The 17,936-nt window shown below is 33.3% G+C and overlaps 1 protein-coding gene across 5 annotated transcripts in view; it reads right to left on the reverse strand.

Moving 5' to 3' along the window:
- The window catches only part of FAM193A (family with sequence similarity 193 member A), a 203,132-nt gene that overhangs the window by 62,383 nt on the left and 122,813 nt on the right, over positions 1 to 17,936 (reverse strand). For all 5 annotated transcript variants that reach the window (XM_051966313.1, XM_051966310.1, XM_051966312.1 and 2 more), the window contains one exon: positions 11,652 to 11,886. In XM_051966313.1, coding sequence (XP_051822273.1) covers positions 11,652 to 11,886 — 235 coding nt within the window. The remainder of the gene's footprint in view (positions 1 to 11,651; positions 11,887 to 17,936) is intronic.

Here is a 17,936-nt window from a genome sequence, read left to right on the forward strand (position 1 = left end):
AAAAAGAGGAACACTACAAGAAAAATTCTTAAGATTTATCACTGGATCTAGAAATACTACTATTTATTCACCAAAGAGGATAAAGATTTCACAGCATTAGACTAATCTCAACATTTTTGGTAATAGCCAATGTCATTTACCTATAATTGAGAAAATAAGTTTCCTTCAAACATATTGGTTGAAAGGAAGGACAGAATCTGGGATAAAACCTGTGTGATCATTTCTCAACAGAAAATAATTAACAATGGAAATTACAGAAATGCATACAAAATGTTTAAGAAGAAAAATAACTAAAAATCAGGTTTAATCACTTTAATTTTTTATGTTTAATTAAAAATTGCTTTTAACATCATTATAATAAGACCTGAGAACATGTGAGCTTTTATTACCTTCTATAGTTAATTTTGAAGAAAATGTTGTAATAGCAGAGATGACTCCATGACAATATAAAATCACAACATTCAGCACATACTAAATATGGCATTGAAATGAAATATGAGGAAATCCAAGTTAGGAAAAAATAGTATTTTTAATTCAACAAGTACTTGTATATCAATTTCCTAACCATATATTCAATACTCTACTAGAAAACCAATTTTTTCATTTAAATATTTCTTTCAATATTTCTAGTTAGAGTAATTTAATTCTACAAGATTATAAAGATCTTGAGTTCAAAGACCTTTACTTAGGAGGCAATGATTTCATGGGAAAAAAAACAAGCTTGAGTGAGACGACTTGGCTTCAAATCCTAGTTCTGCTACTTATTAGTTGGGTGACCATGGGCAAATCATTTAAGTTCTAGAAGGGAGCTGAACAAGATGATTCTTATGGTCCCTTCCAGTTTCTAAATATGTTGCCTGAAGCACCAAAAAGAATGTTATTCAGATTAAAGATATCATTATATAGCTATAGAATGAGTATGAATTGAGTTATATGACCAATAAGATCATTTCCAACTCAAAATTCTGTGGGGGAAAAAATAGTGAAAAGAGTACTGACTATGTGGAAAGTACTGTACTGTAGGTACAGTAGGAAAAACAGTAAAGTAAAGCAAACAAACAAACAAACAAAAACTACCTTAAGGGACTTGTAATTTAATAGGGAAAAAGCTAAGGAAGACACACACACACACAGCAATACAATAACACAAGACAGAATGTATGAAGAGTCAGAGGAAATACTACAAATTATGAAAGAAATTTTATCTGGGGAGCGGTTATCAGGGAAAGCATGATGTTGGTAGTGCTACTATTTGAAGAGGACTTTGAAGAATGGGTAGGATTTAATAGGGGAAAAAAGTGGGGGGAAGAAACAATCAAGGTAGTCAGAGTGATACTAAAAAAGTAAGGAAAATATACAACAAATTTAGGGAACTTCTAAGTAGATGGGGATGGCTATAAGACAGGCTAAATGGATTTTTGTGACATAAATTCAGGAAGATGGTATAGTCAAAATTATGAAAGGCCCTGAATGGCAGCTTAAGCTGAGAAAGAATCAATTACTAAGCATTTAATTTGTATCAGACCCTGTGCTAGTTTCCTTGGATATAAAGACAAAAATCAAACAGTACCGGCTCTCAAGAAGCTTGTATTCTCTCTTTTGAGATGTACATAAAGTCAACATGGAATAAATACACAGTAATTTGGGCAGAGAACTGTAATATCAAAAAGGATCAGGAAAGGCTTCATGTAGAAGGTGGTACTTGAACTAGTGAGTCTAGGAGGAGATAAAGAATCTATCTTAAGAAGTAGAAATTAGAAGAGTACACTTCTGATGTGAGGGAAAGCCAATTCAAAGGGAGATGCAAGATGTTATGCATAAGATAAAGAAAAAAGGCCATTTATTTGGATCACAGAATTGGAAAAGGGGAATAATATAAACAAGATTAAAACGTAGGTTGAGATCAAGTTACAAATAGCTTTAAATACCAAAGAGAAATTTATATTTTATCCCAGAGGCAACAGGGAGTCACTAGAGGTCTGACAGTTTCAGACATACCCTCTAAGATTATTATTTTAAGGTATCTAGAGGATATCAAACTCTCTCTCAAAATTGAACTAATTTTCTTCTCTCTCAAAACTTTCCTCTTATCTTTCTTGAAATAGTACAATAACATCTCAGTTACTAGGATAAACTAACCAAGTAACCAGGATGGTGAATGGCCTTGAGACCATTCCATATGAGAAGGGGAAAAAAAAAAAAAAAAAGAAAAAGAAATGTTTAAGGGGGAAAAAAGAAAACTTAAAGGGGATATGGTAGCTGTCTCCAAATAAGGACTGTCAAGTGGAAGACAGCTTAGATTTGCTTTGCTAAGTCCTTAAGCAAGAATGTCAATAATAGGCAGAGGGTGCAAAGAGGCAATTAAGACTTAACAGAAGGAAAACAATTAATAATCCACAAATGCAATGGACTTTTTGAGCAGTTGGAGAGTTCCCTTTCACTTGTGAGTTAAACCCAAGCAGGATGAATACTTGTTGGATATTCTTTGGCAGATATAGATTGGACTATATATATATTTAGATAAGACATAGATATATATAGATATAATAGCTTTTAACATTTCTTCTAAATTTGAGATTTTGTCACTTTAGGTTCTTCCCTCTCATTTTCCACATAAAGTCAGATCACACAACAATTCTATCTGCATAGTATCATTCCCATTCTTCCTCTCCTTTACTGCCAACTCAGACAGTAATAACTCTTATATTTATGTCTTTACCTTTTTTTTTAATCTACATTATTCTACAGAGAGGATAATCAGCCCATTTATTTCCCATATCTAGAACTCTTTCAGTTCTATCCAGTTTTCAAACTTTTGTCCATGAAGCTACTCAATCCAGGAATATGGACTCCTTCCAAACTCCTTTCCCTTCCTTCAAAATCCTAAATTTCACCATTAAAGTTTTTGTCACTGTCAAATGACTCTATATCAGAGAAAGATATTTTTTCTCAGAAGAAAAAACATTATAGAAGATACATAATCATAATCATCTACTCTGTCACTGCACCCTAATCTAATTTATGACCAAAAACTCCTTAGGTGTAGGTATTGTCAAGTAGAAATACTAACTGGAAGTAGACTAGCCAAATATTTGCATAATAATAATCTTTAAGGGCATCTATTTTAACAATATAGAACAATGATATATAATTGAGTACGTCAATTATAAATAAATGGTTAAGGGCAGCTAGGTGGCACAGTGGAAAGAGCACCAGCCCTGAAATCAGAAGAACCTGAGTTCCAATCTGGTCCCAGATACTTAACATTTCCTAGTTGTGTGACTTTGGGCAAGTCACTTAAGCCCAACTACCCCAGCAAAAATAAACAAACAAACAAATAAATAAGTGGATACTCCTAAACTACCTTTTTAAAGCTTGAACACTAGTTGATTCTCTTAAGCTTAAATGAATCCTTCCTCCACACTTTTTTATACTATCAAAAAGTTCAAATGAGATCATATATGATCACACTGAGGAAACAATAAGTAACTATAATAATGTTTAAGTTTACTTCTTTTTAAGCCATAATAAATTCCAAAATATTGGAACTGGAATGAACTAAGTATTCTTCTATGAACTAACTTTCCTTAATACGTAAATTCTCACTAGCAACTAATAGCTTTAAAATTATCTTGCATTAATAAGTGTTAATATTCTGAGAAAAAAGACACCACACCACACCATACCCAAACAATCAAATCTTTGTAGAACTGAATATGATATAAATTGCAACATAGGGAGTTGATTAGTGTGGATCTGTTACACATCAAAGTTAATACACCACGATCTTCTGAGGTACAGTACTCTTTACATTACAAAAATACCATATCCTTGATTTGAAACAGAAATAGAAAGCAAATTTCTGGCCCTTGAAGACTGTACAATCTAATTGGAAAATGTCAAGACAAGATAATACTTATAAATTAACATTTACTCAAACTTTAATTAATGTAATATAAATTAGGAACATAGAGACAATGGAGTAAAGAAATGATTGACTTTAGAAATTTAAAAAGAAATAAATTTGGGCTTGATGTAAGAAAAAAGATTCCTCACTTCAAACAAAGGCTAAATGCCTTAAATTGCTAAGCCCTTCTTTCTATCTACAAACATGCCCAGGTCTTTCATATCTTCCAAACAAGAAAACCAAAAACCTTTCCTTGATCTTTTCCCAACTCAAACTATTGTCCTTTCTCTCCTAGGCTTTGCTGCTAAATTGTTACACAGAAAAATCTGTTCCAATTTTCTTACTACTTTTCAGTTCTCTCTATTCTAGTCACTACCTCTTATAAAGTCACTAATGACATCTAAATTACTAAACCCTCTAGAGGTCTCTTCTCATTTTTCAACTCTCTTGACATCTTTGCAGTGTTTTACACTACTTACTATAATCTCCACATCCTAATGTTCTTTCTACCTGTGGCATCAGGAACCCAGATGAAAGGATCATAAGAGAAGTGGTAAAAAGACTGCAAAAGTTCACCTAATGAATTGCTGGGTAGTATAGTGGGTAGAGCCCTGGACTTATACTTGGGAAGATGTATATTTGAATCCTGTTTCAATTCTTCCTGACTGTGTGATCTTAAGGAAGCTTCTCTCAAACCTGGCTTCCTCCTCTATCAAATGGAGCTAACAGGACCCATCTCAGGACTATTAAGGTGATCCAAGCAGATAAGATTTGCATAATGTTTTCTAAGTATCAAGGTGCTGTACAGATGCTAACTATGGTAGGGAGCTAGACAGTACACTAGATGGGAGTATTGGATTTGGGAATCAATTAAAACCAAGTTCAAATACTGAATGAAACATTAGGTGTGGGATCCTAGGAAAGTTCATTTAACCACTACCAACCTCATCTATAAATTGGAGATAGTAATAGTGCCAAGCTCATAGAATTGTAAAGGTCAAATGAAACAACACACAGAAAAGTGCTTTGCAAACTTTAGCCCTCTGTGAGACCTAGCCCTGGAAACAGATTTGACCAATGTAACACACCACAGTGGCAGAATTAAGATTCAAATTCAGGTTTTTTGACACTAAATGTAGCAACCTTTTCTACTGTACTATACTGTATAGGGGCTAGTTCATTCCTACTTCTCTAAGCATTCTACTCTGTCTCCTTTCCTGGATTTTCTTTTTCCTAACACCTGGAAAATGGGTATTATTTCCTAGGCCTCTGTAAGTGACCCTATTCTCTTTTCTTTCTACATTTTCTTTTTGGGAACCTTTTACAGGGTGAGTAGGTGCTTATATAGTGCTCTCCCTCCTCCCATTTCTCCTTTGCATTATTTTCCAGTATTTCTAATTACCTACTGAACAATGTTACCCAAATTTTTTGCCAGTCCCTAAATTCAAATGTCCAAAAATGCATTCAGCGTCTTCTCCCACTAATTAGTTGCTTTTTTCAACTTCTATATTAAAAAATTAATGACATCATCATCTTTCCAATTAGCTACGCTTGAAACATTTGACTTTTTCCTCTTTTTCAACTCCCATGAGCAGTTAGGTGCTAAATCTTGTTGGTTTTGCCTCAAAAACATTTCTTAACATCCATCATTTCCATGTAATTCACATTTACCATGACCCAATCTCACAGCCTAATAGATCTAGTTCCACATGTGATTTCAAAGGCCAACTAGTTTGACACCTTACTGTAAAAATAATGAAAATGAACTCCCAGTCAGATAACTTCCCAAGGTCATACAAGTAGTAAGAGAAGTAGCTTCTGAGCGACTATCTTCTGACCTAGAACAAATGTTTTCAAAATCTTATCTAGACTAATGGGACTGGTGTCTTTCTAAGCTTTCTTCATATAGTTACCACAATATATTTTTTAAAATTAAACTTGAAACCAATTATACCACTCCATAGCTCTAAAATCTTCAGTTGCTCCTTCCTGTCAAAGGGATAAAAGATCTCCTTGGCAAGGCATTTAATGCTTTTCACAACTGGCTCCCACTTAATTTTTCAGCTTAGTGATATACAATTCCTTACAACAATCTCCTTTTGCTTCCTTCTATCTCTATGCAGTTGTGCACAGACTGTTTTCCATGTTAGGAATACATTCTTGTCTATGGAAATTCTCTTCTCAGCACATCTCAGGTACTATTTCCTAATAAACCATTTCCAGATTTCCTACTGTTTTTTTTCCTAGTCCACTTTATGGAAGTAAAGAAGAGTAGGTAGATGACAGTAGTGGAGGGGAACTTGGCTCATAAATTAGAAAGACCTGGGTTGAATTCTACACTGGCAAATACCATTTATGTAGTCCTAGGCAAGTCACTATCTTCTCAGTTCCCGCAGGCTAAACTCTGAGAAGAGAATGTAGAGTAGGCATATATATACATGATCAGAGGGAGTTTTTGTTCCTCATACCCCTTGCCAAAAAAGGTATACTTCTAATACTTTTCATATGCCATCTAGTAGATTACAAGCTCTATACAAAGAGACTGGGGAGTTGTTCATTTTTTGTTTTTTACCAGGCCTAATGTTACTTATATTTAATAAAGGTTTGCTGAATGAAACTGAAGGAAGTGAAATTATTTGAGAATGCTTTATCAGAAAATAAGTTTAAAGAAGGAAGAAGAAATTAAATGAATGTTATACACAATTATGGGAGATATGGTCTGAGTAAATCATGAAGTAAAGGGTAATTAATTGTGCTTCAGTCTAAGAGACAGGCTTTGAAGGTGATTTCTTAAAAATGAAGGTGCTAAAGTGAAATGAGTAGAATCAGGAAAATACTGAATATAATAGCAGCAATACTCTAAGATGATCAACTGTGAATGACTTAGCTATTCTCAATAATAAGACAATCTAAGACACCTCTGAAGGATGTATGATGGTAAATGCTATCTTTGAATGGATATCAAAGCATACATTTAAAAAAATTTTTCTATTTTTCTTGGGTTTTTATTTTGGTCTATGTTTCTTCTCCCCCCTTTTCCCCAACATAACTAATATAGAGATGTTTTGCATGATTACATATGTATGATGTATATACAATGGATTGCCTTCTCAATGAGAGGAGTGGGAAGAAACAAAGGTTAGAACTCAATTTTAAAAATAAAAGCTGATAATTGTTTTTTACATATAATTGGGGGAAAATAAAATACTAAACTAAAATAACAAAGCCATTTTGTGCATTTGGGAGAATGATAAAAAGTCTCTTCACCCTCCCCCCAGAAGATTGTGCTTACTGCAGAGAACTTTGAAAAAAATAACAGATCATAGAATTAGAAACTCTTAGCACTAGAAGGAAATTTAAAATCAGTCCAGTTCAGTGGCATTTTATAAATATATGTCATAAAAGTGGTCGATCCAGGATTTGAATCCAGGGTCTCAAGTCAAAATTCAATATCCTTTTCAGTGTATCATGTTTTGCATCTATGAAATAAGGATAATCCTATTTATATGCCATATCTCAAGGGACTACTGTGAGGAAAGTGCTTTGTAAATTTTAAAGTTTATGGACATGTAAACTTTTGAGATATAACGTAAAATAATAGACTCTTAATTTGTTGACACTTCAGATACTATGATGTTTAGGAAGGAAAAAGGAATACAAGAAAAAGAAAACAATTCTGGGTATATTTAGCCTTGAGATTTTGCAAGACTCACAGCTATTTTCAATGGAAGTATCTGAGGGACAACTATATAAAAGAAAAATTATAGAGATTACTGTACAAGTGTGGATTAGAATGGATAACTTCTGAGGCTCTATCCAAGTCTATGATTAGTCTGAAGTAAAAGCTTGCAGGCAATAAGACCAACTAATAGGGTTGTTGAAGGATAAGATGATCATTAGGCGAGGCTGGTGACCATAAAGAAGAGAGAGAAAAAAAAGCTATTTTGGAGAAAGAACTAGTATAACATAAGGAAATGATAAACAGATTAGATAAGAAGTGGACCAAAAGGAAGAGATAAAAATACTAACATCTAATTTTTTAGCAGTTTATAGTTTTAAAATACTTTCTTTACAGCAACTCTACAAAGTATATAAAATAAATTTCATTATCGCCATTTTGCAAGTTGTTTTCAAAGAAACTAGAAACTATGCTCATGACACAATGTGAAAATTAAGAAGGGATACAGAGGAAGATGGAGCACAACTTTTTAAACCTGAGGTCTGAGAACTTAAAAAAATTTTATTTTGATAACTGTTTTTCAAAGTAATTAATTTCCTTTATTCATTTAAAAATAAAAATTTGAGAACATTAAAAGGATCCATAATTAAAAAAAAATTACAAACTCTCCCAAGGAAGACAAAGATCAATTTATTATGTATTTTTTTTTCATTTTCTTATGTAGAAAAAAATTTAATTTTTCAGGTAGGATATTCATAGCATCAGAGATTGACAGAAAGAAGGATTTTAAAAAGCCATCAAAGGCAATTTTTTCAAAACCATTATGGCATCAGAAGATATGAAAGGCAAAAGATATTTTCAAATTAACTTTTAATAGGTGATATTAAACATCAGAATAAGATCCAGATCATAAATAATGATCCATTTAACCATATATATCATGAAGTTTGGTTTTAACAACTGTATAGTTAGAAATAATTCTCTGGTATGAGTCCAGAAAGCTAAAAGTCCAACCTCTATGTAGTGAATTAACAAAAGAAGTACTCTGAGCTCATTAGGGAAATAAAATTTAGTTGTAGTATTTTCCCCAGCTTTAACAATGCCTCCCATAACTCCTTTATAGATATTGCTGGTTCATGTAAGCAGTTCGATAGTTCAGGTGTTTACAATATTTGAAATAAAAGAGAGTGAAAAGAAATGAGGAAAAGTGCTACTGGGTAGCAAAAAAAGTATCTGTGAAAGGCTCAAATTCAGCTCAGTTTCAGTGCTTTAACTTCTTACAATGTAAACTATTCAATAAATTGAATTATTTCCTATTTTCTAAGGGCACCTTAAGAATTCACAACCCCATTATTTGATTCATATTATTTTATTCACTTGAAGAAAGTGATCTTTGAGTTGGGTTTTAAAAATAATTGGGTAGGACTTATTTGAATGCTGACAAACAGTACAGTGCAACTTGAATATAGGATACTTGAGGGGGGAATACTGGATACAGATATTTGGATATAAAGGAAGGGTGGTACCCGAAGGTGAAGAAATGGGATGTGATGTGAAAGAATTTTATTTTCTCTTGGAAGTGAACAAAGAAGGGCTCAACAAAAGATCTTCAAACAGAATAAAGATATGAAAAAGTTTATTCTATAATGGGGTGAGGTTACACATTGAGGAAAAGTAAAAGTGGAAGACAAAATACTTACATAAGAAGGTTATGGCAATATATGCATTTAGCAATAAGGGTCATTAGACCCTTAGATCTGAGGTGCCAACAGTGCAAATAAATACAGTTGTAGTACATATTTCTGAAATAAAAGTAGTAAGTGATTTGCTATAAGGGAAAATAAGGAGTTTGAGGTAACTGAGGTTTCAAATGTGTGATTGGATGAATAGTGGTACCACTAATAAAAAGGTAGGTCAAGAAAAGGAGCAGGATTTGGTGTAAATATAATACAACTGGTTTGAGGAATGTCAAGTTGGAAGGTGGGATACATAGGCAAAAGTGTCTACTCTACTAAATCACATATTATAAATGACACAACTACTATTATGATGCCACATAGGTATAATTTATAAACCACTATGCTGTATCCTTTAATCATGTGACAGATTAAAGGTGTCTTACCATCTCCTCTTACAGGTGAGGTAAGAGCCAGAGAAGACAAATGACTTGTTCTGGAGCACAACCAAAGAGACGAGGTTTTATCTTTTCCACCAGAGTAAAGAAAATACTTTTGTTCCTAAAGGATATATTAATTACATTTCTCTAGGGGAAAAAATGATTGAATAGCTTTTTCCTCACTTGCATGCTCTCCATGTCTGGGGCCTGCTTGAATAAACAGGGGCCTTTCAGCATGAAGAACATCTTCAGGGGAGACAGTGACACGAAGGTAACTGAAATAACAAGACAAAAGCCCCTCTACAGGACAGCTGCTGACTGTGATCAGGAGCCTACATCAGTGTGATGGTTAAAGGGGAAGACTGAAAAGCTTAATCTCTAGATGGTATCATAGACATACTTAAAGAGATTTACTCATTTTTATGAGATGATTATATTGCAGGCAAAAGTTGTTTTTTTTTTTTTTTAACTTTTTGGCAATGAACTACAAAAACTTCTTAAAATAAATATTTCAAGAAGTTCAGGGTCTGATATGAAATATAGTAATATAAGTGTTCTTCAAACTTTTATTCATAATTGCTCCTGCTTATACGGGCAAAGAATTATTAATGTTAACTATTAGAACTACATTAGTTTTAGCAAGAAATTTTTATTCATGTTTTTGAAATAAAATTCTTTGAAAACACATTGAAATTTACTTTATTAATTGATACTCTTCCCCTTTAAAAATCAGGGGTGGTAGTCTGAGTTGGAGGCAAGGAAGAAACAAAGGTGAGAATATGACTAAATATAACACAGCTGGTCATCTCCACCCCTGGAATCAATCCACTTCCTATACCATAGCAGCTTTACTGCCACCACAGAGCAAAGATGGCTGAGTCAACTATAGGGACTCTTGATCTCAGATTTTATATGAAATTTAGAGTTGGTTAAATTGGGTTCAGAATGCATATTTATATCTGGAAGGACCTTAAAGATCATATAGTCCAATCCCTTCATTTTATAGTTGAAGAAACTAAGACCCAGAGATATTAAATGATTTATATAACATATCATGCAAATGATAAGTAGCAAAATTGGGATTTGAGGTTGGTGACCTCTGCCTTGAAACTTTTCCAGTCAGTATCATGAACTGTTAGAGGCAATCTTCAAAGCATAACGTATATGGGTACACATTCTAGTTGTGCTCCCTTTTGCAAATTTTTTATTGGGGGAAAAAAGTAATTGGTGTCAAAAAAATGGAAAACTGAAGAAGGCTGAGAAATAGGGTACTTAAAGATGTAAATATATAGATACAAAAATACTACTAAGGGCAGATATCTAGGTCTATTCCCTACTTCATTATAATAAATTCTTAGGTATAACTGAAGGACTGTCTTTAAAACTTCAGATTTTCTAAAATATAGATTTCAAACAAAGAAATACTTATTTTAACTGAATTTGATAGAAAAATAAGTATTCCATTTCCCTATTTTAATAAACTACATTTTCAATTTATAAGCCTTTAATCAGAGAAACGCCTGTGTCTTACAATGCATCTGTTGACCAATTCTAAACAAATTTAATCCTTATTTCACATCATGCTTTACTTATGTACCTTGAGACCATCTGGCAACGAAATCTCCACTTTCATCAAACGGTACTTGAACCCTCACCCTTAATCTCTTCTATCAAGCAAATGTCAGAAGGAATACACAATTCAAAGGAAGAAAAAAGCCAGGATTGGGCTTGGGGACTCAAAGCACTAACCAAAATGAATATACAGTCTTACCTATCTGAAAGAAACTGGTTTAAGGAGAACTAGACCACTACTGTACATGAATGTGCATATAAATCAGATTTTCTCCCTATCAAGTTTTAAAATAGCAAGGAAATGCTGCTCCAAGAAAACATGAAAAGCATCCAAGGTTTTTTTTTTTTCAATCACTATTCAATTTTTTCAATCTTACCAGAGTGACAAGGAAGGAGCTGATTGTGCGTGCTGCCTGACAGAGTGCACTATATTCCTCAAGCAGAAGTGAGGTGAATTGATGTGCCTGTGGTGGGCCTTGTATTGTTGATGTGGCTTTAACTTTAGATCCCAGAGACAAATGTCTGAGGAGTCGAACTTTCATTTCTAGGACATATTCTCTTGCTTGTTGTTCCAATCGCTGATATAGTTGATATGGATCTCTTTCACAAAGCCTAAAGATATATATTAAAAAATGTTATTAAACAATTAATATGATTAAGTTAACTAACAATTAACAATATAATCTACTATGGTCCCCAACTGTTTAATTAACGAGCATATTTACCTTTAAGATGCAAGTTTTTAATTAACTAATGTTATCACAATAATATTTATTTATATAGCTCTTTCAAAATGTCTTTTTCACAATAAATTCATGAGGAAAGTAGAAGCATAAGACATTATTGTTCCCTTTATACAAATAAGCAAACTATCTAGGAATTATAAATGTCAAAGCCAAGACTTAAATGCAGGTCTACCACTTTTAATTCAATCCAATACACCATATTTGCCATGTTCTGGAACTTACCAACATCTACAAAATGTTTAATTTTTCAGGTAAAAGAGCAGGGGTTTTTGTTATTGTTTGTTTTTTGATGAGGCAATTGGGGTTAAGTGACTTTTCCAGGGTTGCACAAATAGGAAGTGTTAAGTGTCTGAGGCCAGATTTGAACTAACTTCAGGACTGGTGCTCTATCTACTGCACCACCTAGCTGCTCTCCTCTTTTTAAACACAGAATTTAAGCATCAGTATAATTAATAACAAATATAACCCAACTCTTCACATTGAATACTTAGGAAAGGAGCAACACAGGGTCATTTGGCCTCTGAGAGAAGGGAAGATGGGAGAGGAGAAGGAAGAAGGGAAGGAAATAACCATTTATACAGCATCTACTATGTGCCAGTGCTCTAAGTGTTTTACAAATATTGTCTCATTTGATTGCCACAACAACCCTGAGAGGTAGGCACTATTTTTACTCCATTTTATACATGTGGAAATTGAGGCAAATAGAGGCTAAGTGACTTTCCTAGGATCCCAAAGCTATTAAGTATATGAGACCCAGATTTAAACTCAAGTCTTTTGACTGTATAGGCCCAGAATTTTATGCATTAAGGACCTAAGTAAGGACAGACCTCAAGCAAGCAGGACCTTAATATCTTTTTGATTAGCCCATTTCCTTTTAAATAAATTTAAAATATGAAAAGTTTTGCTTTATATTAAATCTGATTTGCCTCATTGCAATTCATACAATGACCTATCCATGTCATGAATGAGAAAGAAGAATAAATGAGTGAAAAGCACTAATTATACATCCTGGATTTCATACTGTGCACTGAAGACAAAAAAAAAAAGAAAAAGAAAAAGAAAAAAAAGAAAAGAAAAGAAAAGATAACCCCTGCCTTGTAAAGCTTACATCCTAATGGTAAAGAAAACCCACTGGGGAGGGGAGCATATGGATCTAGAAAGTCACAAGGAAAAGTGACTGTAAGATGAAGAAGCTGAATCACAAAAATCTGAACTGGAAAAGACTTTAGAAGACACCTAGTCTAAACAATATTCAAAAATCCCTACCACAATATATTCAAGTAGTTCAAAATCTTTTTTTTTCCTATTTTCTTTTTTTTTTTTGGGGGGGGGGGTGGGGGAAATATAGATGGAGAAGGAGAAAAGAGGAAGGAATATTGAACATTGTTAAACCTTTTTTTAGAAGGACATAATTTTTATTCTAGAAATAAACACTAAAGTAATAGAATTATCCTCAGTTATTAAGAAACAGAAATACCTCAGGGAAAATAAAAATGTTCCTATCAAACTCAGTCTAATACATATGATATATCTAAATTAGCTATTTAAGATAGATTTAAAAATAAATCTAAGAAATATCAACCATAATTTCTGATGAATGATGATATTCACTTCACAAAACCAACATTCCCTAGCCTCCCCAGGTTGAAAGGCTGGAGAAAATGGATCAAAATTTTGAAGAATATGAATCCTCATATATGAAGATAGTTTTGTAATTGGAGATATAAGATGAAATAAAAACTAAACTGAGCTCTTTGTTTCAATACATTTCTTAGTCATCACAGAGAACATCACATCTTTATCTTTCCTAAAATATATATACCTATACATATATATATGTATATGTGTATACACACACACATATATATATATCCCATGCCTGGACTGTTTTCCTTTCTTATCTCTGGCCCTTAGTTTCTTTGGTTTCCCTCAAAACTCCCTTTTTGTAATACCTGCAATTTACTTTTGTATACACCTAGTTGCTTGCTGCTTCCCTCATTACAATGTGTTTTCTTTAAGGCCAGAGGCTATTTAAAAAAATACTTTTTAAAAAAACTTTCTTTGTATCTCCCAAACTTAGCTTAATGCCTGGGGATATAACAAATGCTTAATAAATGCTCATTAAAACTTCCCTGGTAACAAAGAAAATACAATTAAATAAAACCTATTGATGTAATAATATTTACATCTGATAGTGTATACAACATTTCTAACCACAAACCTCCAAATGACTCCATTGAAAGGAGAAATATGAAATGCTAACTCTAAGTCCTCTAAAAACAGCATATTTAAGTGAAAGGAGGGATTGGAATGGGTCTGGCAGTTCAAAAGCAAATAATAACATATATGAACTTTACTTGATTCTCACTCCAAAGTCTCATATTTGCACAAGGTGGTGACCCTAGGATGTCAAAAGTAATACTATCTAGCTTAAATTCATGGTGGTTCTTAGAAGGCCAGAAGGCTTCAAGTATGACTAACAATGGACCAGCCTAATTAGTGTAGAAAGACACAATACCTCTTTGCAGATGATATGATGGTATACCTAGAGAACCCCAGAGATTCTACTAAAAAGCTATTAGAAATAATTCATAATTTTAGCAAAGTAGCAGGATACAAAATAAATCCCCACAAATCCTCAGCATTTTTATACATCACCAACAAAATCCAACAGCAAGAGATACAAAGAGAAATTCCATTCAAAATAACTGTTGATAGCATAAAATATTTGGGAATCTATCTACCAAAGGAAAATTAGGAATTATATGAGCAAAATTACAAAAAACTTTCCACACAAATAAAGTCAGACTTAAATAATTGGAAAAATATTAAGTGCTCTTGGATAGGCCGAGCGAATATAATAAAGATGACAATACTCCCTAAACGAATCTATTTATTTAGTGCTATACCAATCAGACTTTCAAGAAAAGATTTTAATGCTCTAGAAAAAATAACAACAAAATTCATATGGAACAATAAAAAGTCGAGAATCTCAAGGGAATTAATGGAAAAAAATCAAATGAAGGTGGCCTAGCTGTACCTGATCTAAAATTATATTATAAAGCAGCAGTCACCAAAACCATTTGGTATTAGCTAAGAAATAGATTAGTTGATCAGTGGAAAAGGTTAGATTCACAAGACAGAATAGTCAACTACAGCAATCTAGTGTTTGACAAACCCAAAGATCCTAACTTTTGGGATAAAAATTCATTATTTGATAAAAACTGCTGGGATAACTGGAAATTAGTATGGCAGAAAGTAGGCAAGGACCCACACTTAACACCATATATCAAGATAAGATCAAAATGGGTCCATGACCTAGGCATAAAGAACGAGACTATAAATAAATTAGAGGAACATAGGATAGTTTATCTCTCAGACTTGTGGAGGAGAAAGAAATTTGTGACCAAAGATGAACTAGAGACCATTACTGATCACAAAATAGAAAATTTTGATTATATCAAATTAAAGTCTTTGTACAAACAAAACTAATGCAAACAAGATTAGAAGGGAAGCAACAAACTGGGGAAATATCTTCACAGTTAAAGGTTCTGATAAAGGCCTCATTTCCAAAATATATAGAGAACTGACTCAAATTTATAAGAAATCAAGCCATTCTCCAATTGATAAATGGTCAAAGGATATGAATAGACAATTTTCAGATGATGAAATTGAAACTATTACCACTCATATGAAAGAGTGCTCCAAATCACTATTGATCAGAGAAATGCAAATTAAGACAACTCTGAGATACCACTACATACCTTTCAGATTGGCTAAGATGACAGGAAAAAACAATAATGAATGTTGGAGGGGATGCGAGAAAACTGGGACACTGATGCAATGTTGGTAGAATTGTGAATACATCCAGCCATTCTGGAGAGCAATCTGGAGCTATGCCCAAAAAGTTATCAAATTGTGCATACTCTTTGATCCAGCAGTGTTTCTACTGGGCTTATACCCCAAAGAGATACTAAAGAAGGGAAAGGGACCTGTATGCCAAAATGTTTGTGGCAACCCTGTTTGTAGTGGCTAGAAACTGAAAATTGAATGGATGCCCATCAATTGGAGAATGGCTGGGTAAATTGTGGTATATGAATGTTATGGAATATTATTGCTCTGTAAGAAATGACCAGCAGGATGAATACAGAGAGGACTGGAGAGACTTATATGAACTGATGCTAAGTGAAATGAGCAGAACCAGGAGATCATTATACACTTCGACAACGATATTGTATGAGGATGTATTCTGATGGAAGTGGATTTCTTTGACAAAGAGACCTAACTCAGTTTCAATTGATCAATGATGGACAGAAGCAGCTACACTCAAAGAAAGAACACTGGGAAACAAATATGAACTATTTGCATTTTTGTTTTTCTTCCTGGGTTATTTTTACTTTCTGAATCCAATTCTCCCTGTGCAACAAGAGAACTGGTCGGTTCTGCAAATATGTATTGTATCTAGGATATACTGTGACATATCTAACATATATAGGACTGCTTGCTATCTAGGGGAGGGGAAAAATCGGAATAGAAGCGAGTTTAAGGGATAATGTTGTAAAAAAATTACCCTGGCATGGACTCTGTCAATATAAAGTTATTATAAAATAAAATTATATTAAAAAAAAAAGACACAATACCAATACTAGCTGGCTAACGATAACAAATGCTCAAGATAAAGAAAATTGTGAAATTGCCAATTAAAATGTGAAGAAACTGATTTGAGTGAACAGATAGTTTGGAAAGAATGAAGATAATAAAGAGTGTGGATTTTCTGAAGATATACTGAAACACTGAAGTACACATGTATGTATAAGACCAAGTGGTTTCCATTTTCTGCTATTATACTTTATTAGATGTGTGTCTAATCCTTGTATTCCTCAGGTGTGTATTCAAACTGACAGAAATGTTGATTTCTCTTTCCTCCCTTCTCAACCTTGAACCAATGTAGAGTTCAACCCAGCATTGTCCTCTCTTCTTGAATTCCTTGCCCTCTTGTTCTATCACCATACATACCTAATCAAACTACAAGCCTGAATAACTCTTATCATCTACTTCTACTGCTCATACTCCCACTTTCACTCATCTAAGACTAAGGTAATAACACTTCAAAGTTAAATTCACTACATATTTGTGTTACCTAGTCTCAACTACAGAAAATAATCTGTTTAATTTTCCCTATTGCAGTGCCCATAGATCTTGTTCCAAATGTTCCTTTTTTCTCAAGCCTACCAGGTATCTCTCTTCCTTCCTGCTTTCTTAATTGAGGACCTCACTTGAAATTTATCCTGGCTTCTGTCTGAAAAGTTGATATAATAATAGTACCTATCTCCCAGAGTTGAGGATAAAATATTTGTAAAATGCTATGCAAACTTTCAAGCACTATTTACTTGCTAATTATTATTATTGTTGCCATTGTAATCACCAACACAAAAAGGAATGCTACATTAGAAAAGTATAAAGCCATTTTATGAAATATTATTTTCTTCAAATAGACGTTCTCAAAAGCTCTTTCTCTTAAGGAACAAAACATTTCTGTTACTGCTAATTACTTGCCTTTCATTGTGCTAATCAAAAGCTACTACATATATCAAGTTCTTAGACCAAAGAGGAAGACAACATATGCTAATTAGAAAATCACTTACATATTTAGTCCTAAATGACAATCTCCTCCACAACATATTTAAGCAAACAGTCATCCAGTCTTTTAACCAAGAGATAAAGGGAAACCCAATTCACCCAAGTCACTTCCAAAGAAGTCCATTTCACTTTTGAGTAGTTATAAAATTTAGCAAGTTTTTCTTACTTCTAGTCGAAATTTCTTTTTGCCACTTCTAACAATCACTTAGTTCTGCTCTGTCAAGCCAAGAAGAAAATACCTAACCCCTCTTTTACCTAATAGCACTTTACTTTTCT

Source organism: Antechinus flavipes, chromosome 6, assembly GCF_016432865.1.
Source record: "Antechinus flavipes isolate AdamAnt ecotype Samford, QLD, Australia chromosome 6, AdamAnt_v2, whole genome shotgun sequence".
Classification (NCBI taxonomy): Eukaryota; Metazoa; Chordata; class Mammalia; order Dasyuromorphia; family Dasyuridae; genus Antechinus; species Antechinus flavipes.